Source organism: Perca flavescens, chromosome 15, assembly GCF_004354835.1.
Source record: "Perca flavescens isolate YP-PL-M2 chromosome 15, PFLA_1.0, whole genome shotgun sequence".
NCBI classification, from domain to species: domain Eukaryota; kingdom Metazoa; phylum Chordata; class Actinopteri; order Perciformes; family Percidae; genus Perca; species Perca flavescens.
This window is the reverse complement of record NC_041345.1, coordinates 11,292,129-11,304,685: the sequence shown is the minus strand read 5'-3', so window position 1 is coordinate 11,304,685 and position 12,557 is coordinate 11,292,129. Positions and strand designations below refer to the sequence as shown.

Below are 12,557 nucleotides of genomic sequence, written 5' to 3'. Positions count from 1 at the left end.
TTCTCACTGAGAGTTAGATTAGAAAATAGATATCACTCTCATCTCTGCATACCGGTATGTGCATAAACTTGAGCTAGAGGCAGGAGTTCATTAGCTTAGCTTAGCATTAAAGACTGGGAGCAGACCCTCTAAAGCTCACTAGTTAACATGTTGAATATTGTTTGTTTAATCTACACACAATCCAAGCTCCACATTTACCCCAGAGACATGGGAGTGGTATCAATCTTCTCATATAACTCTCAGCGAAAGTAAATAATAGTATAAGTTATAGTATGAGTTAAACTTCTCAGAGTAGAACAAGTCTAGACTTAAGTTAGGTTTATAGCTCATGTCAACTGAGTTAAAAGGTGCCCTGCCATACAAAACCGTTTTTACTTGCATTTTTTATGTTTTTAATATGTTAGGTCCATATGTGTTTGTGTTATGTTGTGAATGTGAAATTGAACTGCTACCTCCTCTGTCAGCTCTAGCTACTGAAAAGAAATAAGCAGAGAAATCAGGCCAATTACAAAAGCTGGTCATTGCCTGAGCTCATTACTATTCATGAGCTCGCCCAGTTGGCTGGCTAAAGGATTCTGACAGCCAGGCTCTCATTGGCTAGCAGTTAGCCAATCAGATTCAAACAGCTTAGCTTGTTGAACATTAATGAGAACTGGCAGAAATCGAACTGAGTCTTCCTGTAGGCTTTCTACACCAAGCTAGAATGGCTTGAAACAAGGTAACCAAGGCATTTTTTCCACAAAAAAATTACAGATACAGAGTCCATGTTAGAACTTCAGACATTACCACAAAGTAATGAAATATGTGTGGCACGGCACCTTTAAGCTCAAGGTTTTCCACCTGTCATGGTAATGCTAACTTTATTACTCACAGCAATCATTTGAGTTGTCATAGCAGGAAAAGCACAGGTGTACCTACCGTAATAAGATTAATTATGGGTCTGCTCCGTTTAGGCGTGCCTTTAAGACATGTCAGTAAGCCAACATGCACAATACCAGGGCACTGGCATGCCTATGATAAATGCTATTAGTTACACCTGTGTTTGCCAAGCTATAATATCCGCTGTGAGAAAGGTTTTGCCTGTTTATAGTTATGTCACCTGCATCTAATACTTTTTTTGATGGGAAAACATGACTTTCCTCTTGTGTTTTTACATCTTCAACATCTGACTGTAAAGCACAAGCATTTCCCAAATTAGCATACCAGAAAAATAATGAACCTATTAAAATTAATGTTAAAGATGTGCTGAACTGATTACCCAGTTTTTCCTCTTTATTTGTGTTTTGTTTTATCAGTTTTGTCAGAAGCAACTGTAGCTCAACTGTTTTTTTTAATAAAACATGTGGGCACTCTTCACCAAAACATAATTGGTATTCTTCCTACAAGGGAGGCTGGCATATTATGGTTGTAATCAAACAAAGTTAGAACAACTCCAGCTTTATTACCAGCACATCCTGGCTGTTCAGTCCATAAAATGATGATGCTGCTTAAACAATTGTCATAATAAAGTTTGCAGGGAGAGTTTTTTTAAGGTTGATCTGCATTCCCCCCTCCACCCCCCCTCTCTCTCCACCTCAATAGCTACAGACACAGAAATGGCACATACTAAGGAAAGCTCATTGAGGGACTGGCTCTAGTGGCTGTAATTCTGCACCAAGGCTGAATTCCGGGAAAGAGACTTCAGATACAGTATTAGGAGACCACTAAGGCCTATATAAAAGCATCCAAAGAGCACCATGTCATGGGACCTTTAAAATGTCATGCCATTATGTCTGTGCAACAAATCACATTAAAGAGCAATTTTGTTGTTGGCAGATTAGCTTCTTCTGGAGATAATATTTTAGATATATAGACCTACAGTACAGTAGCTGATGAAGTCTCATGGCTTCTCATCTACACATGACTTTGTTGTTATTTTGTCTTGATTAAAGTGCTCATATTATGCTCATTTTCAGGTTCATAATTGTATTTAGAGGTTGTACCAGAATAGGTTTATGTGGTTTAATAAAAAAAAAAAAAAAAACATATTTGTTGTACTGCACATTGCTGCAGCTCCTCTTTTCACCCTGTGTGTTGAGCTCTCTGTTTTAGCTACAGAGTGAGGCATCTCACTTCTGTTCCATCTTTGTTGGGAGTCGCACATGCTCAGTAAGTACTGCTAGCTTGTCAGTTGCAGAGCATGAGGGAGTGCCATGCTAGCAGCTAGGCGAGCATTATAACGTGTGTTACAAAGTGACGCACGTTCGTCATGGAAGTAAAGGCTGGACTACAATAGAGCTGTTTGGAGCAGTTTGTGAACAGTGTTTTCTCTGGAAGATGGTAAGTCCCTTTGGGCTTTTTCACTTTGTAAACCTATAACATGCACAAAAAGATATATAACACAATAACGGAAAGGGGAAAAGCCAAAAAGCATAATATGAGCTCTTTAATGTGTATGGTTTGTTAACCAGAGTTCTGTTGTTCTCCCAGTCTTTTGTCTTCTTAGATGACATGATTTGACCCAACATTTTGACACTCCTATTGTCACTAAGAGCTACTTCATCCCAAAGCTCCACATCCGCATGCTAACATGTGGCTGCGACTTTGCTCACACACTTCCAAAGGAGACATGCTCTTTTGGCCTCTTAAGTTTCTAAAGTGTCATTGCCAATGCCTCTGTTCTGGAAGATTATACTCTTAACTTATTAAAAGATTTTTTTTGGAAGGCAAATCATCCACATTTGTTAAAGAGAGAATTATACATTAAAGACTCTAGAGCTCAGATCTAATAGCTGCTTGCCCTTGAAGGCACAAGCTGAGCAGTGATATGGGTAATGTTGAGAGACAGGAGGAGTTGGACATAGAGAGAGAGGATTGCGTGCGTTTTTTTTTTTCTTCTTTTTCACCTCATACACTCTGAATGTGCTTCCTGCCATTGTATGTGTATGACAGCTAGGCCATGTGTGGCTGTTTGTGTACGTATGTGTGCGCACAAGCGGATCAGTCTGTGTGTGCCAGTGTTGGAGGGAGTATAACACAGAGCCACAGCATCTGCCTGTTTTTGTGACACTCCTTTGAAGTCTCTTTGATTCTCCCCAGTGCCTGCTAAAAAAGACTTCAGACACTTTCTGTCTGATTGCCTTAGCATGGCGTTGTCCTGGGATGCCCAGGCTTTTGAGGGGAGGGAGGGGTGCAGGAGGAGGAGCAAAGTGAACCAAAGTAAGAAATAAACCAAGTAAACCAAGATGAGTAATGAGAATGTGCAATAGCTAGGAAATACGTGCAATATAGGTGTGAAACTGCAATGTATTTTATAGTCACCTACACTTCGCTACAATGATTTTTTTGCTCATTGTTTGTTGTAAATTGGAGGAAATTATCATATGCTGATAAATGTAATATGTGCGGTGATGTACTACAAATTGGCTATTTCAGGACAGTAAACTTTGTATTATCCAAATGTAACAAGGATGGCGAATGTCATATCATAAATGTACATACAATATGTCCTCTTACTCAAGCATACATTTCAAAATAATCAAAATCTTTCAGTTTTTAGACACCAGCTAAGTGATGCATTTTTGTCCAAACCATAAGCTTATCTTTTTCCTTTTGGCATTTCCCAAACTTTTGAGATGTAGGTTCATTGCATGTCTCAGAACAGTCTTATTTTTGGTGTTTCAAAAGCTGTGGGGTTGGGCTTATTAGCATTCCTACTATGTAATGTTGATGCTCACTCACCTCTTTTTATTGAGAAATATAGATTATAAACATAGACACATCAGTACAGTTATGAGTTTTTCTTTTTCTTACACACAAAACACCCCCCTCCCAGCCCACCCCATCCCACCCCGACTGGACCAAATAAGAAAGTATTAGCAATACAGATAATTATAAAGGAAATACATACTTAGAATTGAAACCTAAATAAACAAATATGACTTCTGTGAAGGACGGCACGCCTTCAAAACTCTATCATGACACACCATAGTGGAGTACTATAGCCAGGTGTTTATAGTGTAACTTGAATATAGAGGGGGGCAGTCATTCCTCCGGAGTCAGCCAGGATGGTCACTTACTACACCGGTGGGGCTTGGAGGTTACTAAAGTATGACAATACAGATTCCCACACTGAGAGGAATTTGTTAGAACCTCTTATTGTAAATGTAATCTTCTCAAGATGTAAAAACAGCATTACGTCCTTAAGCCATTGTGCTGCAGTGGGCGGGGCGCTTGATTTCCAATGTAGTAAAATTTGCCTACGTGCCAGTAAATGCTATGATGTTGAGTTGTTTTTGCGTCAAGTTTGTTCCTTCATCGGGTACACCAAATATGGCAATCATAGCGCATGGTTCTAAAGTCGCACTGGCAGCACTTTTAAAGGGCTCTACTGGGTAAAGTCCAGGCTGAGCAGTTCCAAAAAGAGAAATGTCAAGAGAGCGGTCATGCCATCGCAGCAGCCCCTACACAAACACACAGAGGAAAACAGAAACATGTAAGCATGTTTGTAAAACTTTCCTACACTTAGTCAAACTGTACAGGCACTCCCTCATACTTGGATACTCTGTCTCAATCTCTCTGCAGCATCTGTTTACTCTCAACATCTCTCATTGTGGCATCATTATACTTTGTACATTGTTGATGTTTTGGAGTTGACAGATGTGTTGTTTCCATATTTTCACCCTGCAGGACACAGAATATATTTCTGCTTCTCTTTGTCGCTCACATATTCATCAGAGAACATCTGTGCCCAGCCAGACCCATTGAAAAGCCATTTGTCAGTGCCAGAAATGCATGAGTGCAGAGAGGCATACGGGTGGATGTTCTTATACATTATCTTCATTGGTACATTAAATAAACACATTTAGACATAAATCCATCTGGAGGAATACACAATAAACAAAAATAGATCTTAAGTAGTACAGTTCACTTGAGCTAAAATGATCAACGTAGCTTACATCATACAATACATCAAAGTGTAACAGAAATGCATTTCTGTGTACCAATAAAGACAATTTTCTCTCACTTTTTCCATCTATTCTATCATCTGGAATATGAAATCTTGACCTAAGAGCATCTCAGAGCCACGTGGTATCTGCAGGACATTAGTTAACATTTAACCACTGTACATCTCTGTTTCCATCTCTTTCTAGACTATTTCAGATTTGGAAGCCCAGTTGTCGAGTCTACGTGAAGAAATCCAGGGAGCCCATGCAGAGCACAAGCAACAGTTGGCTGAGATGGCATTGCTCCGGGAGGAGGAAATACAAAGGGCGTTCCTGGACAAGGAGGCATCCCTGGAGCGGCTCCGCTCTGACATGGAGCGTATCCGTGGCGACCTTGAGGGAAGCCACCAGCGTGAGAAGGAAGCTGCTCAAGAGAAGGTGGGTGAAGGGTAGGATGGAAAAGATGGGAAATCACCAGTTTCCAATAGGATGCTGTCTGCATAAATCATGTTACATCACTCTCTATTGCCTGTGGATGAATTTCTGTTTAAACAAAGGTTGCATAAAAAGTGACACCCTTATTTGTTCACTAGCAGAAACTAAGAAAAGTAGAAAACACTAATGTCTGAAAGAGCCACTAAACACTGAATTGGGGAGGAAAAGATGGGCAGAGGGAGATTGGCTTGTTAACACATGCATACAGTAGAAGTTGTTGCTAGAGTTGGTGGTTGACTTTCAGCCTGTGGTTGCTTCTAGTAGATCTAGAAGTTGTTTAAGTTATATTGTTTTAGTAATATTCTTGTTCAGGCAAACTATTTTTTGTATGTTTTCTACATATCTCCCACTGTCTCTCTGTATGTCTGCCTCTGTGAATGTATCCTTCCACCATATATGTTTGTTATAGGACGTGAACAATCGCTTTATCAAGCTATTATTTTTCATCAGTGTTGTGTGTGTGTGTGTGGGGGGACATATAGCAGCAAGCTACCATGCAAGGCAAGTTCAGTGTCTTGTCAGACATGTGGACAGGAAGGGGCCGGCGATCGAACTGCCGTGACCCCCTCTACCACAGCAGGCCCCCAGGGGAAGAAGGCTTGCTCGGGTTCATCACTGTATGCTGCTGTCATGTGGGTGCAGTTATACAGATCAGTACATCTAAATGTTCACACATCCAAGCTGGGGTTAAACCTATCCATATGTCCTCTCAGATGCACCCACCGACTCACACAGCCACCACATAAAAGCCAGCTCATTACTAGTATGACATTTTACCACATCCATGAAAGCTGTGTAAGGTAACTGTACTTGTGTATTTGTAGAAATTAAGTGTTTTGGTTGACCCTCTTACCATCGTGGGATATACGGTTTTGACATGAACACACTAGATAGGGCATTGGACTTAAGGGTCAGTCACAGAGTGGAAACCAGAGCATTTCAGTAGAGCTATTATCCAGCGTTGCTTTTTGCTATCTTAGTGAGCCAGGAAGTACTTCAATTAGAACTTCTGAGGTTCCCTTCTCTCTTTCTTCCTTGCTTTCTGTCTCATATTCTCTTCATTCGCCACTACAGAAACTGGACCCACGGCTGGGAAATCACCCATAATCTTGTGCTGGTCTAGCAGGAAGCTGACCTAAGGTAGTGTTGATCAGAACCTAATCCCTCGGCAGGTCCCATCAAAGAGAGCATTTTTCATTAGACACCATCCCACGCCAGCTGCGTAGCATTAGCCCGGGAATGCAGGGACCTCCAAATCACCCAGCCGGCCGTTTTGGCTCCATATGGCACCCAGAACCATGGGTACTGAAGGCAGAGAGATCCGAGGAAAAGAGTGTGCTTATTACAGTTTAATCCTCATTTGAAGAAATCAGGCTATTTCCTATCAGTCCCGTTTTTACCTTTTTGGATATGTGATGACTGTTTTGCAGCTAAAAGCTATTTTTTCTTTTTGGCTCACTTTAATTCCTCTCTCTATCTTCACACTTTTTGTATACTTGGAAAAAATGACCCACGGTTGTCGGGGAATCTGGAGTGGATTCAAAGCAGTGATGCTGAATGTTGAACTTAGACTGATAACACTATAAGCAATGTGCTAGTTTCACTTTTTATGAAAGAGATTAATGATTTCTCCGTCCTTTTTAGTCAGCTGAAAGTGCATGCTTCTAAAAAAAACTCAGCAAAGGTTGAACAGCTTACTTTTTCCCTTTTTTTTTTTTTACTTTCTAATCTGTCTCCAAGTTTGACTTCGGAGTGGGCAGGGAAAAGTTTCACTACTTTGTGGCACCCTCTTTTTTTTATACGCGGGATTGAAGTCAGCCAGCTCTCAGATCCATATTGACTCATTTGCCCTGTTTTGTAAACTGAAAATTTCTCATTCTTTTGATGGAGACAGAAATGCTGTCCTCTGCAGTCCACCATCCTCTTGGAAGCATAGCCTGGGCAAACCAGCTTTTCCTCTTTTTTTTTTTTTTTTTTTTTTTTTGAACACATCTCCTAGATCCTGGAAAAAAGGGCCAGAGAAATCCATTAAATCCATGAATGGATTCCCATCAAAAGACACATTCGTTTAAGGGAGAGACAGAGAGGGATACAGGGGGATAGGGGGATGTTTTGGGAGTAGACAGTCAGAGCTGTTGGAATGAAATAATGAGAAACAGAATATCAGAGGAGATAAGATCAGACGTTCAGATAGTCCCATACATTTGAGCTGCACCAAAAAGAAAGGAGGAGAGAAGGAAAAGTGATGGAGGTAGGCTGAGTAGAAGGTGTGGGGGGTTTTAGTCTGTTTGCTATTGAAGTTTATCTTTGTAAGTGTGTGTGTGTGTGTGTTCGTGTGTGTGTTCGTGTGTGTGTTCGTGTGTGTGTACATGTTCATGAGTGAGACTGAAAGCACACAACCCCAGACCTCCCAATCTCTGTTCTCCACTGAGGGGCCTGTGAAGCTGCCTCTGCCTGATAAAGACGACTCATCTCTGGGCTACAGTTAGCACGAATCCTGCCTCTCACACACACCACCTCCTTATCTAACTTTCTTATTCTCCTCCACACCTCCATCGTCCATCTCTCTCTCTCTGTCTTTCCCCACATCCTCCCCCCTGCTTTCAAGTTGTGGCAGAGCACATACCATTAGGGTTTTCTATAAAGAGTTACCAGAAACCAGGGCTGGGCTTTACGGAAGTGTATGAATATGGTTTCTTACCACACATACATATGCACACACACTCTTCTGTATGATCCCTAGCATTTAAAACACAGGTCATATTTGCAATTAGAGCTTGATATGCAGTACTTTATGAGCTTAACGTTTGGTTAGTGTTGAAAAGGTCTTTGTGTTGGACCTCTTCACCTCACACAGCTGTATTGTACTCACTCCTTGCTTGTCAATACTAGAGACCTGAGATACCGTGAGACAAAAGATCAAGAGGCCTCAGGTTTGATAAGAAATGAATAACGTCTGGAACCTTGAATTAATATTTGCTCTTAGTCTGGAGAGCATGGCTTTTTGAACTGCTAGAGATTAGACACATTTTGACTGATAGGTTTGTGTGGAACCAGGTGTGTGAGTGAGTGTAAGAGTGTACACCCTGTACACTGTGCTCACTGGCTCAGGTGATAGAGCGATTGCCTACCAATCGGAAGGTTGGTGGTTAGATCCTTGCTGCAGTCCCATGTCGAAGTGTCCTTAGGCAAGACACTGAACCCCAAATTGCTCTCTGATGAGCAGGTGGCACCTTGTACGGCAGCCTCGGCCACAGTGTATGAATGTGTGTGAATGGGGACTGTAATATGTAAAAGCGTCATTAAGACTAGAAAAGCACTATATAAATGTGTATGTTACCGTACATGCATAAAAAGTGTGTATTCACAAAATACACTCAAGGCTAGATGTACCAACGCTTTTTCGCCCACTTCAGGCGCAGACTGCCCGTCGCGGGAACTGAAAATGGCAAATTTTCCGTGTCATGCATATGCATTCACGGGAGGGTCAAGGGGAAAGTGGGAGTTTCCCATAAAGAGATGGGAGGGAAAGCGTAAAGTGCGCCTAATTATGTATTCTGGGTTATGTACAAAAACCACCCGTGACAGCGTGCCTCTATTTTGCGGTGAAAATTCTCCGCCTCTTAAAAGCAGGTGTAAACCAGCCGCAAGCGGGTTTCCTCGCATATGCCTCCTGGTGAAATGGCAGCAGTAATCCGAGCAAGACGACGACATAGGCCAAGGAGACGAGCGGAAAGGATTTTTGCCACAAGGATCACACTTTTTCAGTTGAGTGAACACAAAATCATTAAGCGTTATAGATTAAGCAGCCATGCAATATTACAGTTACTGGAAGAAATCAAAGATGACATTGAATCTCCGACTCAGCGTTCACATTCCATTCCAGCAGTTGTTAAACTCCTCGCTACATTACAAATATTGGCATCAGGATCATTTCAAACAGTCTTAGCATCAGCAGTGGGAATATCGCAGCTTGCACTCAGCCGTATCATAGCACAAGTACTTAACACTTTGCTACAGCGCAATTTACGGTATAGTGGGCAGAAAAAGGCACCGATTATCCAATGAACTGCAGGTTTGGTAAATATGACGTAAGCTTAAGTATCACAGCGTGCGCTTTTTGCGGGTTGGCAATGGCGCTCATAACGCTACATTCGCAAATGTACGTACGTCTGGCCCTCAGTGACAGAGGACACACTTTCTGATGATTCTTCTGGCAAGTAGTAGAAAATGAGTGTGTAGTACATCTGTGTGTGTGTGTGTGTGTGTGTGTGTGTGTGTGTGTGTGTGTGTGTGTGTGTGTGTGTGTGTGTGTAAATGCATGCATGCCTACTTTCACTTCAGATCAAAGGGACAGGACATTTCATCAAACACTAACCAAGTGTGACAAAACCACCTGGAGGCAAACATCAGCCAATGAAAAAGCAGCTTTTGGGCATACATTAGCCAATCCCTGCTCCCCGTGTCACAGCACCAGTATCCCTCTGGCCATGTCCCATGCGACTCCCTTGACATAAAAGGCATGACAGTACTCACTCTTTCTCTGGTATGCACGCACGCACACACATGAACACAGGTTGAGCATCAGAAAGCTGAGATATGAAAGCCTCTGTTTTGCAATTAGTCTCTTTTTTTCCCACAGGATTTTTATTTTTGGGGTCAAGGAAGCAGTCTATGCACATCCACAAACTTGAGGGGTTCTTCCTCTATAGGTTAGGTTGGCTTACACAATGTATGAGATGTTAAGTCCCCTAGCTTGAGCTGGAGCTAGAACTTTCTTTTGTGGATCTTGACTTCATCTTTTGTGAGCAGATTTTGTCTCCCAACTCATTCATTTAATTTCATCTGTGAGAAACTGTGACCCCCCGCTTAAAGAAAAAAAGAAGAAAAAATTGTTTGTGATCAGTTATACAGCTGGAAAAAGGATTGCAATGGCAGTTTGGTACCTCAGCTCAGGCACAGACTTCAAACCCTCATTTAAGTTGTTTGGCAAAGGAAAATCGTCTGTATATAACTTTTGTTTGTTGTGCTATGCACAAAGCTGACTAGGCGATCTTTTCATGTGGCCGGAGAAGCATCTGCTTTCACACGGTTTTCCTTGTGTGGACACATGTGCCCCTGACCATCATTACATGTGGTTTGACTGATTGGATCTTAATGTGTCTTCAATGTGTTCTTGTTGCATTCACATCACCATATTTAAAGCTGTGCATTTGTGAACAGACCACCCAAGATTTTTTAGTGCAAAACGTGCACACAGCTGATTTCCCGAATTTGCACTGAACACGGTGCCAGTCTTGGTTGCTCTGTGCTTCTTTTTTCTTTGGATCAGTTTGTGTGGATCTATGCTCTTACACCAGTAATGCCTTTGTCATTGTTCATCTCTACCTGTGTTTGTTTTTTATTCGTTTTCATTGACACAAGGAGAATGTCCACAAGCAGTGATGATACAGTGTCAACACAGCTGTTGTGAACAAATTAAATTGGAATCTGTATGTCCTCGTAAAACTACAGAGAAATCTTAAGTTTAAACTCAGGATGCAGGAAGTTAAACCAGGAGATGTGTCAGTTAACACACTATTTCTAGTACACCCATTAACATTTTCATAAAACATCCATATCAGTCCATTTACACTAGCTTTGATCCTTTGTACTTTCAGTCTTGGCGAGTGTACCGTTCTCTCTCTCAGCCAGAAGATGGTGGTACGAGGTTGTTGTTGTTGTCATAGTGATGTCTCGTTCTTCTCTCTTGCCCACTGTCACTGCTGACTTATTAAGTTGGTTCTCTGCCATTTGGAGATACACCAAATCACATTATTTAGTCGGTCATGGATTAGACAAGGAGGAGAAAACATAGGCTGAGGGATGATCAAAGAGGGCCTACATTCACCTCACACTAACTAAAGACTAAATGGGAGACAAAGAGATGTGGGAGGTAAAGACATGGAACTCATTTAAGGGGAGAAAGTGGTACATTTTAGGATGTTTAGTGTAGGGCATTTAGATTATTGGATCTATGTGTCTGCTGTTGGTATATGTTTACATCACCGCTGCTTCACAAACACATTAAAGCGTTTGTGTAGGAACATATGTTGTGTGTTTGTGTGCGTGTACGCATGCCCGGACCTATCTGAGCTCCTCGTTTCCTCAGTGCACCATCGGGCCCGACGGCAAAGAGAGAGCAAGTGAGTCACCCAGCAGATGAAAGAGTCAAAGTAAAGGCTTTGCCGTCCCAAAAAAACATCACACAGCTCCCTTGCTCACTTTTTGAAGTGATCCAAGAGGAGGGAGGGAAGCGACACACTTTCTCAATCGTATTAAAACATGGCGTCAGGCAGCTCCCATCTTGTTGCACGCTATAGATTACACTTTGGTTTGAAGTTGAGTTTTAAGTGGGACACCATGATATTGGGCTCTGTTTATTTGGGGTTGGGGGGGTTAAGTTTCTAATTCAACTCGGCAACATCCTACATCTGAACACCAGACAGACTTATTGATCAAAGTAAGGATGGAGGCATACATAAATAGTAGTGAGGTCTACCTTGGCAGAAATACGACATTTCAACACAGTTCCAACAAAGTTCAATGACCAATTGAAAATAAACATAACATCTCTTTCGCAAAATTGTTGCTGTCACAGTTTAAAGCGTAACTCTCGCCAAAATGCAACCTAGGGTCCTTTTGTGAATGTACCTGAGTCAAACTTTCATTTAAAAGCATAATTAGGACGGAAGCGCCACTTTTAAGATTGACCGTATTCTCGTTTTCGGTCAAATGGCCTTTTGAATGGGCGTGCTAGGGGCACTACTATGATGGCATCAAAATCGCTATTTTTAAAACACCAAGAAGGCTCGACACAGCATGAAACTTTGCTCGAAGTATCACCAGGGGCTCTACACATGAACTCCAGCATTGAGAACATTGTTTGTGTACACAGAGTTTACTAAAAAGAAAGGTTTTGATCAACTCACTTTAGCAGTTGGTTTTTCCGCTCGCTGCCATCTTGCCAGTCAAAAAGTACTGATCTCCGAACGTGAATGAACGCATCTATTGATTTTAGTATTGTTTCTTATATGAGGCTCCTTTTTCAACTACAAGGTCATTGTTTTTCACTAACGACAAAACAACGAATTATCC

General features: G+C 41.7%; 1 protein-coding gene across 3 annotated transcripts in view; it reads left to right on the top strand.

Annotated features, from left to right (window-relative positions):
• Positions 1-12,557, top strand: part of cep112 (centrosomal protein 112) — a 116,744-nt gene that overhangs the window by 63,451 nt on the left and 40,736 nt on the right. For all 3 annotated transcript variants that reach the window (XM_028600583.1, XM_028600581.1, XM_028600582.1), the window contains one exon: positions 5,133-5,363. In XM_028600583.1, coding sequence (XP_028456384.1) covers positions 5,133-5,363 — 231 coding nt within the window. The remainder of the gene's footprint in view (positions 1-5,132; positions 5,364-12,557) is intronic.